The sequence below is a fragment of the Malus sylvestris genome, chromosome 15 (assembly GCF_916048215.2).
Source record: "Malus sylvestris chromosome 15, drMalSylv7.2, whole genome shotgun sequence".
NCBI classification, from domain to species: Eukaryota; Viridiplantae; Streptophyta; class Magnoliopsida; order Rosales; family Rosaceae; genus Malus; species Malus sylvestris.
Window position 1 is genome coordinate 30903404 of NC_062274.1, and position 13139 is coordinate 30916542.

The 13139-nt window shown below is 38.5% G+C and overlaps 1 protein-coding gene across 1 annotated transcript; it reads left to right on the forward strand.

Annotated features, from left to right (window-relative positions):
• Positions 1–7079: 7079 nt before the first annotated feature.
• On the forward strand, positions 7080–7529 carry LOC126602912 (transcription factor bHLH131-like). The gene has a single exon (XM_050269732.1). It carries the CDS (start codon positions 7080–7082, stop codon positions 7527–7529), a length of 450 nt encoding a protein of 149 aa, XP_050125689.1.
• Positions 7530–13139: the final 5610 nt, after the last annotated feature.

Consider the following 13139-nt stretch of genomic DNA (forward strand, 5'->3'; position numbering starts at 1 on the left):
CTATTCCCTTAGAATAGTTCAGTAAATTAGGCCTATAACACATTATTAGCACGCTATTGCTAGAAGCTAAGAAACTAAAGGATTGTGGAAGAGGCTTTCTTCTACAAAATTCTAAGGCTTTTATTCATGTGCGCTTAAAATAAAGTAAGATATTTGAAACGATTATGAAGCATGAAAACATTCCCCATGATTCATGAACTCCCTATATTTATATTTACCTTCCGATATATATATACGTTTCATGCATTACACAATTATTTATTTTTCCATGTGGAATTTGTGAGTCAAAGCATCGAAATAAATTAGAAGCAATTAGGGTTCTTCAAACCCTAGAATAGTCGAAAAAAAAAAATTCAAAAATGGGATTTTTTTTTTGCTACAGCCCAGCCACATGGGGTACCTTGTGATAACGTCGTTGATATCTGGACCACACAGTAGCAGCCCTTTGGGCTTTACTGCGCATGTAAGACACCTCAGACCCTTACTCTGGTAGGATTTCCACGGGCCAGTAGCCCCTGCCCAACTCCAAAGAGGCATGTAACTTTCTTAGACTTGTCCTATCGTGTCCCTGGCCCAAAAACCAGCAGCCCCATGCTGCTGGGCCTTGTCATGTGCCCTAGGCCCTTCTGCAACAAGCCCTTGTTACTTGCTGGGCTTCGCCCACTCTTTGGTCCAACTGTCAGTAGCCCTAGATGCTGTTGGGCTTACCTACCCCAGCCCAAAACCTAGAAGCCAACTTTGGTTGGGCTTCCTCGCACACCCAGGCTAGCCCTGTGCTGGGCCTCTCCTTCCCATGCCTTGTTTTGGCCCAAAAACCAGCAACCTTTGCTGCTGGGCTTACCCTAGACCCACAACCTTGAGGCTCGTAGCCTCCTCGAGGCCTATAAAGCCTGCAGCAATGTTGCAGGGCTTGTCCACGAACTGCAACCAACCTAATAAGGTTGGACCGCAACCTTTTTTCGACCCAATGCCCATTTTTGGCATTCTCGTGTTATAAATCATACCCATTTATTTTTTTGGGGTACTTTGATGTACGCTAATTAATTAATTAATTAATTTTAATACAATTGTCACTTGGCTTATCACCAACCGTAGCTAATATGACCCGTATGTTATTATTTTGCTTCCTAATAGATCTCGTTTGGTCCCGATCTATTGAATTAATTAAAAGTGAACAACAGTCTATTAATCTAACAATTAATCCAAAATTATTGACCTGAAGATCACTTTTGGACATTAACAATTCAATAATTTATTTTTCTACTTTGAACCATTGACATCCTTTCGTAGTCTCGAAGCTCTCACACTTGAGTTCCCGAAACAACTCAAATCCACTATGCTTTAATCAACATATTGTATTATGTGTTCTTGCAGAACCTCTCCTTTATGAACTAATCGTTCATAAAATTAAATTGAATATGTAGTTTCATATTTAGTGCCTTTGAAATCCGAAGTTTTCACTCAAAACTTACCCATGAAACCTGAAGCTTTCATGTTGAAATTAAACCTATACATGTCTATAGAACCTGAATGTTCTACAATGTATGTTTATGGACTACCATATGACTAACCACGTTTTTTTGTAACCTTCATTTTAGGGACATGTCGAACTTGAACAAGCTCGATTTCACCGATTTGGAAGTCTATGGAAGAAACTACCTGAAGTGGGTTCAAGACGTGAAGCTCCATCTTACCTCAATGAGCCTTTGAGCCACCATCGAGGAACTTATGGACGTCTCGATTGACGAAGCTCAGAATCCTACTGCTATGATCTTCATTTGAAGACATATCCTTGATGCACTGCAGACCAAGTATCTCACTAAGGATGACCCATGCACCATTTGGCTCACTCTGACCGATCAGTTCAATCACGAGAAAGACATCTAATTGCTTGAAGTAAGACACGACTGACAACATTTATGCTTTCAAGATTTTAAGTTCGTGAATGAATACAGCTCTGAAATTTGTAGAATCCGATCACTACTTAAGTCCTGTAAATAGGACTTAATCGAAGAGGATATCTTGGAAAAGACATATTTGACCTTCAATGCCACCAATATTGTCATGCAGCAACAATAAATGGCACAAAAGTTCGCCAAATGTTTGGATTTGATCTTTATTTTAATTATTGCTAAAAAGCAGAACCAGCTTTTGATGAAAAATTATCAAGCTTGACCCACTAGCTCGAACGCTATGCTTGAAGTGCATGCAACTAATTCTAGCAACCACAAAGGACCAAAGAATTGTCGTGGCTGTGGACACGCCGTCAGCACTAACCATGGTCCTAAGGTCAACAAAGCAGAGGCCTAGCCAAGGGAGGAAATTTGACTCAGAAGCACCAACCCCTTGCCCCTAAAGCCACAAACTTCAAGAAAAGGGAAAAGCTACCGTTAAATGGATTCCACTGCAATGGATATGTGCTATCATTGTGGATCAAAGGATCATTGGTCACATGTATGTAGAGCTACCGCTAGAGCCATTGCCGAGTATCATTCGTGCCGTGAGTCTAACTTTGTGCATGTGGAACATCCAGAAAATACTACCACATCTATGTAGATATTAGATTTTCAGGAGGCATCAACTCTTATGGAAAAATAAAGTTTTATTTTTCTAGACATGTTTTTAGGGTGTTTTCACCCCTAGCGGTTAAACCCACTAGGAGTGGCCGAACCCCTCCCTTATTTTTCTAGGATTATGGTTTAATTTTTCAGATAGTTTTTCTAAGTCTTTGGAATAATTTGTTTGGTTTGGTTTGTTTTGAATTATGGATAATTATTTTTATGGATATTATTTCTCGATTGATTATTTGAATGATTGGAATTATATTTATGCATGTGACCGATTCAATTAATTTACTTTTAGGTATGACTAGTGGGGAAATTGAATACTTAACCCTCATGTACAAAGATTATTCACAACCCTCGTAAGTTTCTTCAGAGGATTCAAGGGGATATTTGTGGACCTATCCAACCAACATGCGGACCATTTAGATATTTTATGGTTTTGGTTGATGCATCGACACATTGGTCACATATCTGTTTACTGTCCACACACAACATTGCATCTGTGAAACTCCTAGCTCAAATTGTTAAGCTTACGGCTCACCACCTTGATTATCTGATTAAGTCGATTCGACTGGATAATGTTGGAGAGTTTACATCGCAGACCTTTGACGATTATTGCATGTCACTTAGGATTGAAGTTGAATATCATGTACACTATGTTCACACCCAAAATGGCTTGGTAGAAGCTTTCATAAAGCGCCTCAATTGAGAGCTTGGACTTTAGTTATGCGAACCAAATTGTCGGTATCTGCCTAGGGCTATATGCAATATTGCACACAACCATGTTAGGTCGCATGAGGCCCACCGCTACCCAACCTCATTCACCATTACAGTTGGTTACTAGATACTAGCCTCATGTCTCGCATTTACGTGTGTTTAGATGCGTAATTTTTTTGCTAATAGCGTTGCCACTACGTACCAAAATGGATCCTCAGAGAAGAATGGGAATCTATGTCGGTTATGATTCACCATCAATTATTCACTAATTAGAGCCTGTGATAGGAGATCTCTTTACCTCACATTTTATGGATTGTCACTTCGATAAGATAGTCTTCCCGTCGTTAAAAGGAGATAAGTATGCCACAAATTGTCATGGTATGCTCCCACTATGTCTCATTTAGATCCCATCACTACCTAGTCTGAAATTGAAGTGTGTCATATTCTGGATCTTCAGAGCATTGCTTAAAGTATGCCGGATACACCGTAACATTGCCCTGGAAGGATGAACAGTCCCCGAAGGAGGGGCGCCTCACCTCCTACGCGGCTTGGTAAACTAGCGGCTAGCAAAACTTTTGGTTCTACCTTGAAGTGTGGTAGACCCTCTGGTTCAAAGGATTCATAACCCCGAAAGAGGAAAATAGCATAAACTAATGAACCTAGTCTGAATCCGACCATCACTTACTCATCTATTCCAACGTATGAGGTTATTCTAGATTACGATGATGTCTTAGGTGAGAGAAACTAGCCTCCCGAGAATCGTGAGATTTTGGTCCATTATGCAGTATTGAATGATGTTTAGAATCGGAATGAGATGATCGTCGATGATGCATTTGCGTACATAGTAGCTATTGACATCATGCTTAATAATGACATTGAACCACGTTCCGTTGATGAATGTCGACGTATAACTGACTAGTCAAATTGGAAACAAACAATCTAGATTGAACTCGATTTGCTTGCTAAACGTAAGACCGTGGGCTACAAGTGGGTTTTCGTGAGGAAACGTAATGAGAAGAATGAAATAGTGCTATACAAAGCATGCCTCATAGCGCAAGGTTTCTCTCAACGCTCTGGATTGATTACGAAGAGACGTATTCCCTTACAATAGACGTCATAACGTTTCGCTACCTTATCAGTTTGGTAGTTTCTGAAAAACTGAATATATAGCTTATGGATGTGGTAATTGCATGTCTATATGAGGATCTTGATACAGAAATCTACATGAAAGTTCCAAAAGCACTTTCATTGATTGGTTCAAATAGTTTTAGACCACGGAACACCCTCTCTATTAGATTGAGAAGATCACTCTACAATTGAAACAATCCGAGCGGATGTGGTATAACCATTTGAGTGAATATTTGACAAGTCAGGGTTATGTGAGCAACAAATTATGCCCATACATGTTCATCAAGAAGTCACATTTTGGATTTGCGATCATTGTAGTTTATGTCGACGACATGAACCTCATCAGTACTCCCGCAGATGTTGAGAAAATTGCCATTCACTTGAAATCAGAATTTGAGATGAAGGATCTTGGGAAAACTCGATATTGTCTCGGCTCGTTCAGACTCTAGATGCTAAACGAGATCTCTTCCATCCCAAGGAGGATGATGAAGAGATTTTGGAGCTTGAAGTTCCATACCTAAGTGCAATTGGTGCTTTATTGTACTTGGCTTAATGCACTAGATCTGACATCTCCTTTGTTGTTAATCTTTTGGCTAGATACAATAATGTGCTTACACGCACACACTGAAATGGGGTTAAAGACATTTTTCGCTACCTTAAGGGTACGATTGATTTGGGCTTATTCTACACCTATGAATCCTTGAAAGGAGTTGCCGTCCCCTCGGTCATTGGGTTGATTCTTGCCTTGTTGGTTACGCAGATGCTGGTTATCTATCTGACCCATATAGGGCATGTTCTCAAACGGGCTAGGTCTTTACCATTAGAGACACTGCAATATCTTGAAGATCTACCAAGCAAACACTAGTTGCGACTTCTTCGAACCATGCTAAGATTGTCGCCTTGCATGAAGCCTTGCGTGAGTGTTTTTGGTTGAGAGAAGTCATAGAACATATTTGAATCACTAGTGGTCTTACTACTGTTGTTGACCTTCCTACAACGATCTTTGAAAACAATACACCATGTATCGAGCATTTAAAGAAGCGATACATCAAGGAAGACAACACCAAGCACATTGTGCCGAAGTTCTTTTATTCTCACTAGTAACAACATCATCAGAACATTGAAGTCAAGCAAATCCGTTCCTAGGATGATCATACTCCGTTGAGTTCACTACCTTCATCCCGTATGACGTTTGTTTTAGACATTATGCATACTTTTCACTTTTCTCCTTAGTCTATGAGTTTTTACCTACCTTAGGTTTTCCCATAGCAAGGTTTTGTGAATTTAATACCAATGCATACTTTTTTTTAATTTGAGACTTGTATTTGCTCGTTGTGCTGACGACTTCATCAACTGTTCTACCTCACCTATTGAAGACTTGATGCGATATTTTGTTTACACACTCAATGGGGTGTGTTGCAGTCATATTTAATATAGGAATGTGATTGTGTAAATCCTAGTATATTTGAGAGAGATATATATATATATATATATATATATATATATATATATATATATATATATATATATATATATATATATAGGAATATTCTCTAGGGTTAGATATTATCCTATTAGAGTTGTAATCCTATTAGGGTAATGAATTAACCTTCCCTACTACAATAAATAAAGACACAATGGGGTGAAATACAATACATCTCACAATCAAATTTCTCTTCTATCTCTTGTTGCCGACCTCCTTTTTTCTATCCCTTAGAGTAGTTTAGTAAATTAGGCCTACAACACTAAGATATTTACGGTAATTTTATATATGGGTATAAAAATCTTTTCCTTTTAAATAAAATTAATGAATGTCAAGAGATGAAATTTGGTGTCACAAAGACGTACTCTGTGTTTTCGTCCTATAGGTAAAGCTCCCTTAAAATATCATTTTGTCAAATAAAATAATTGCTAACACTAGGCACATTTTAAGCGAGATGATAATACAGACGTAGCACAAGACCAAGACCAATAGCTAATTGTAAAGCCAATCGAAATTAAAGGTGTGCAATCCAGTATAGAGAATACCCAAATTAATTATATTATATTACAAATTGTATTGGTAATTATAAGAGTAAATTCCATTTATTAGGTTGAATGCGTCACATGCTGACATTTAAATGCAAATATATTCCATCGTAGCATTTATTTGAAAGATTTCGTTCCCGAACACTTACTATAATAAAAAGAAAAAATTGTTGTTTCCACCATTGTTTTCTGCTATTTTTCATGGTTTTACTGCAAAAGGTATGTGTGCGCATGCACGTCTATATACAAGTCTTTTTGGTTTTCTACCCTTTCCAATTTATTTTGTTCAATTTCCTTTCAATTTTGATTGGATTTTGTTTTATAGACAGGACTTTGTTTTTCTAGCGTGATCAAGATATGCAATCCACTCAAAGTTGTTATCCTAAGCAAATTAGCTTCCCCAAAGGCCAACGAGTACTCCTAACGAATAATATCTACAACAAAAACTTCTTCAAACCAAAATCAAAGGCAGAAGCCAAAGTAATTGCCGCCAAGAAACACAGTGAGTCGGAGAAAAGGCGAAGGATGAGAATCAACAGTCAATATACCACTCTTCGTGCTATCCTCCCAGACTTAATCAAAGTATATTATTTAATTGATTTGATGGAATTTTGTTTGAATGTGTATGGTGTATTATGGAAAATGTCTCGCAAACTTTCCTCACTTAGAATACTTGACATACAGATGGACAAGGCATCTGTGCTTGGAGAGACAGTCAGGAAAGTAAGGGAGCTTAAAAAGGCGTTAACAGAAGTTGAAGCAGCTTGTCATTGCGGGGACAGGAGGGATGAGTGCGTTTTACCTGGTGGGGTTGACAAGTTAAGTGTCGAACAATGCGAGGGGGAGAAAGGAGGGCTTGTGAAGGCCACATTCAGCTGTGAGGATAGGCTGGGGCTCATTTCGGACATGACAAGGGCACTGAGTTGTGTAAAGGGAAGGGTTGTTAGGGCTGAGATGGTGACAGTCGGTGGAAGGAGTAAAAATGCATTGTGGGTGCAAGGGTTAGGTGGTGGAAATGAAGGGGTGGTGGCGCTGAAGAGAGCACTGAAGGTGGTTATTGATCGCCCTGTTTTGCCAAGGAATATTATCTGAGGAGATTGGATGGCCCTTCTGTAAGACTCTGTGCTAACCCTACCCAAAAGGACGCTTGGACAGCCATAGTTGTGTTCATAGGGTACCGAAATTTATTTATCTTTGATTGATTTCTTATTACTTCATCATTAATAGGAATCGATCGTCTGATCTACCTATTTCTATTTTGTGGATCTTATTCACAAAACAAATCAATAAAGATCAAGTTACAAAACTTGTTCATCCATGTCAAGTAAAGAAGCGACACCCCTTCAGGTTGGAGGGGGGATTGTGCCATGCGACCTAGACATCAACTAAATCACGAATATCGATCTTCATAGAATTTTCGGTAGATAATCTGGTTGGAAAGAGAGATCACACGAAACCTAGATTACATAGCTATCCACAGTACCATAGTGTAATGGCACATATATGTAGCTTATCTGTACATGAAAGTTCTCTGAAGATCTATGTCCACATTTTCTCAATGGAGTGGACACATCCTTGTTCATTCCTTATGGTAGCTTTAATGAAATGATTAAACATTACAAGCTTTAAATAAGGCATTCCGAATGAAGTCCGGAGAATCCCAAAAAAAAAACAGAAATCGTCCGTAAAAATTAAGGCCATCTTAACTAGTCTATGCGCTGAGATACAAGAGTTTCAGAGGGCCTGCAGATAGGTTGCGATATCCTCACTGATAGGGCTTAGCAGCGAAAAGTCAACCCTTGAGTCTTCAATGGCATTCAGCAGTTGTACCGAGTCAGATTCAAGCCAAAGTTGTGGGAAATTAAGGCCTACAGCAAGTCGCATTCCTTCACGGGCTGCCAGAAATTCCGCCATGGCTGGGCTAGAGACATAGGGAAATCAACGAACAAACCCGCAAAGAAAATCACCGGCCTGATTACGGAAGATACCACCAAGGCAGCCCGTAAGAATGGACACATCCCTTTTATGTATCGTTCAATTATTCGAACCATTTCTTTAAATCTAAATTCTGTGGATACATCCATTTTATGTTGTATATGCTGAAAAAATTAGCGTACACAATTGTAGATATAAGTGTAGGAGAGACAAAACAAGTAAAATAAATTACTTGTATTACACTTGTTGAAATCGTATAATGTTACATCCCACATCGTCCAGGGGAGTGGATCATCTATGCCTTATATGTACATACCTATCTCTACCTAGCACGAGACCTTTTGGGGACTCACTGGCTTCGGGTTCCATCAGAACTTCAAAGTTAAGTGAGTTTGTGCGAGAGCATTCCCAGGATGGGTGACCCATTGAGAAGTTCTCATGTGAGTTCCCAGAAACAAAACCATGATGGCGTGGTCGGGGTCCAAAGCGGACAATATCGTGCTACGGCGGAGTCGAGCTCGGGATGTGGTGGGGGCCCGGGTCAGGGTGTGACATATCAGCCATGTAGTTTGTAGGTTGATTTACAGATAAACATTAAAGCTAGATCCTACATTTTAGAGAGCAAGGAAACATCTCTAGCCATTCAGGCCATTAGAGACCACGATCTGTCCACTTGGGAGAGGATCAAATGTGGGAGAGGATCAAATGACACAGTACAATCCAAAAAGATAAGAATAACAGTTGTGTTACTTACTAAAAATTAGAAACGAAAACTAGCTGCTGCAGATTTAAGTCTAACGACTATTTCTAAAAATAGCAAGTTCTTCACATCCTTCAATTTCAGTTTTCTCTTCAATGTTCTTCTTCAGGATCATCATCTATAGGTTTAATCTTAGGCCTGTGAGAAGCTTAACTCTCAACAGCCTCTCCTAAGGTACTCACTAGCTTTACACTAAGCCTTAACCTTAATTGATTAAATCTCTGATTTGGTAATGCTTTTGTAAATATGTCTGCAAGTTGTTCTTCACTTTTGCAGAACTTCAAATCAATCACATTCTCTTGTAGAGCTTCCTTTATAAAATGGTACCTCCTGTTTATTTGTCTAGTTTTCTGATGAAAAACAGGATTCTTAACCATGGAAATAGTTGACATATTGTCATAGAATAAGGGAGTTGCCTCATTTTTCATTTCTCCAAAATCATCAAGGACAAATCTTAACCAAATTGACTGTGCTGTTGCTTCTGATGCTAAGACATACTTAGCTTTAGGAGTTGATTGTGCAACTGTATTTTGTTTCACAGATGCCCAAGAAAATACCCCACTGCCAAAGCTAAATGTGTAACTTGAGGTGCTTCTACTATCATCTTCACTTCCTGGCCAATATACATCACAGAAACCAATGAGAATTGCAAACTTGTCTTTCACATACTCAATGCCATAATTGAGAGTCCCTTGCACATCTCAATACTCTTCTTGCAACTCCCAGATGTTTCTTTATAGGGATATTCATGAACTTGGATAACAGACTTGCAACATACATTAAGTCAGGCCTAGTTGCAGTTAAATATAGCAGGTTTCCCACTATTCTTCTGTAAAGACCTTCGTTAGCCAATTCACTTCCATCCACTTTCTTAAGTTTTTCACCTGTAGGTAATGGAATAGATACTGGTTTGCAATCTTCAAGCCCAAAGTAGTGATTTGGCATACTTACTTTGGTGTATAAATACTCCTTTATCAGTTTGTAGTATCCCCATGCCTAAGAAGTGATGTAAGAGACCAAGATCAGACATTTCATATCTTTGCATCATCTCTCTTTTGAACTCACTGTATTTTCTCACTATTGCCAGTATAAACAATGTCATCAACATATATTGAGACAATTATCAGATCTTGTATACAATGTGGCTTCACTTATGCTCCTTTTGAACTTACATAAAGAGAGATATGCATCAATCTCACTGTACCAAGCTTTAGGTGCCTGTTTAAGTCCATATAGAGCCTTCCTTAACTTGTTGACCTTGTGATTTGCATTTTTCAACTCAAACCCCTTAGGCTGCTCAACATACACTTCTTCATTTAGCACACCATTTAGGAGTGTTGACTTAACATCCAATTGAAATCCAACCCTTTTGTGCTGCTAGGGCAATGAGAATTGCCAAGCTATATCACTTGCTACTTTTTGATAGTTCTCTGGTTCTATAATACACATGTGGCATCTTGTGTATATATCCCATACACTCTATAGCCTTTTTCACAACTTCCATGTCCTATAAAGATAGTACAATCTTCTTGGACTGCAGATCATATACTCTATAGCCTTTTTCACAACTTCCATATCCCATAAAGATTCATTTTCTAGCTCTCTCATCAAATTTGTGTCTCAGTGGTGATGGAACATGAATATAACGGATACAACCAAATACTTTAAGATGCTTAATTCTAGGCTTCCTACCTGTGAAAGCTTCAAAAGGTGTTTTGTCTATCACAGATGTTGTAAAGCATCTATTTTGCAAATACATTGCAGTACACACAGTTTCTGCCCCAAAAATCATAGGAATTCCTTTCTCAGCCATCATAGACCTTGTCGTCTCAGCAATTGTTTTGTTTCTTCTCTCAGTAACTCCATTTTTTTTTAGGAAAGTAAGCAATAGTCAGTTGTCTCTCCATTCCCATTCTTGCACAGTAGTCCAGAAACTCATGTGAGGTGTATTCACCTCCCCTGTCACTCCTTATATTCTTCAAACTGAAACCACTTTGTAATTCTACAAAGGCTTTAAACTTCTTGTACACATTGAAGGTATCAGATTTGTTTCTGAGAAAGTATACGTAACACATTCTTGAGAAATCATCAATGAATGTGATGAAGTACCTATTTCCACCAATGGACTCATTTTGCATTGGTTCACATACATCTGTATGTACCAATTCAAGTGGATAGCTTGCTCTCCACACTGTTTCCTTGCCAAATGGTTCTCTATGATGTTTCCTGGATACACAACCTTCACACACATCTTTCATTTATGTTAATTTAGGTAATCCAAGTACCATCTCCTTCTGCTGCATCTTCTTCATACTACCAAAGCTCAACTGCCCAAGTCTTCTATGCCAAACCTAAGAGTCTTTAATCACAGATGCTTTTCTTGCTGCAAAAGTTATAGATTCTAGTGAAAGAGGAAAACATCTATTTCCTGCCAGTAACACTTTTGCCACAACATTTTCAAGGTTGTTATCATAAAAGATTACTGCCATATTACCTCTAAATAGCACATAATACCCATGTTCCATCATTTGACCTATACTTAGTAGGTTTTCATCCAAACCTGGAACCAGTAACACATCATTTATATACCTTTTCCCATGCTGAGTTTCAATCACTAGAGTGCCTTTCTCAGTAGCTTGTACAAGATCTCCAGTGCCTATTTTTACCTTACATGTCACTGTTCTATCAAGGTTTATCAAAACAGATTCCTAAGAAGTCATATGGTTACTGCAGGCACTATCCACAAACCATACAGATCTATCTTGTGTAATTGAAGCTGAGTGACAAGCATAGAACATGGTTCATGTGGTCACTTTTTCTTCTTTTGCATAGTTTGCCACTTGCTTGTGATTATCAGAATCCTTTGTAACATGACCAAACCGGTTACAATTTCCACACTTGGCTTTTCCTTTATGGATCAAACACCAAAATGATACTTCTCACAAACTTGGCATTGTGGTTTCACACCACTTTGACTACTACTCCCTTGCTTGTTATGAGAGTTGAACTTGTTGTTCCAATTTCCTCCATAGCTGTTGTTCCAATTTGTGCCATTATTTTTGTTCCAGTTTGCATTTTAAGACCAATTCTTCCTTTTTCTTATATGACCCTGCCACTTCAGGTTTTGCTTGTTCTGTGACCTTTGTAAGCTCCAGTGACATTATTGTTACCAATCTTGAGAGTACTAAAGGCTCTCTTAGTACCTATTAACTTGTCCCTCTCATAAGGCAAATCTTCTCTCTTACCATAGACTTTAAGAGATGCCATAACTCCTTCAATTCTAATTATGTCAAGGTCTCTAGTTTCCTCTATAATTGACACAATAGACTTATACCTTCTACTTAAACTCATCAATAGTTTTTGCACAATTCTTTCTCAGGTACATCTTCACCAAGTGATTTTAACTTATTCAAAATTTCAAAAAACCTAGCCAAGTAGTCATCTAGGGTTTCACCTTCTGTCATTCTCAAATATTCAAATTTAGCCTTAATTGCTTGAAGTTTTACGGCTTTTACCTTTTTGTCACCTTTATACTCTCTTCTCAGAATGTCCCATGACCTGTTTGCAGTATACTAATTTCTGATATGAGGAAAGAGCTCATTTGTTATTGCTTTTTGAATAAGACTTAATGCCTTGGCATTTTTGATTCTGTCTTCTTTAAAGATTGCAGGTGCTTCAATTGGACCTTGGTCTATCTCTCCCTCATCTTTTTTTTTAGTCTTCTTCTCTAAGGAACTGCTGTGATTGTGCTTCAAGTTCTACCACATCCTATAGATCATGTGCTATGATGATAGTCTCCATCTTTAAAGCCCAAAAATTGTAATTTGTGCCATTGACTGTGAAGTTTGTAAATCTCCACCGAAAGAACTCCTTCCCACCATCTCTTAGTGATTATCAATGAACCAAACAAAAAAGGAACCACCTTTATCCCTTCTGGGAATTTCAAGAAAGAACCTCACTCACATCTTACGCCCTTTCTTTGGAATCAGACCTCAAAGCTCTGGTAC

Bases quoted from the DNA above. Each gene is read 5' to 3' on its own strand.
- LOC126602912 (XM_050269732.1), top strand. From the start codon at position 7,080: ATGTCTCGCAAACTTTCCTCACTTAGAATACTTGACATACAGATGGAC.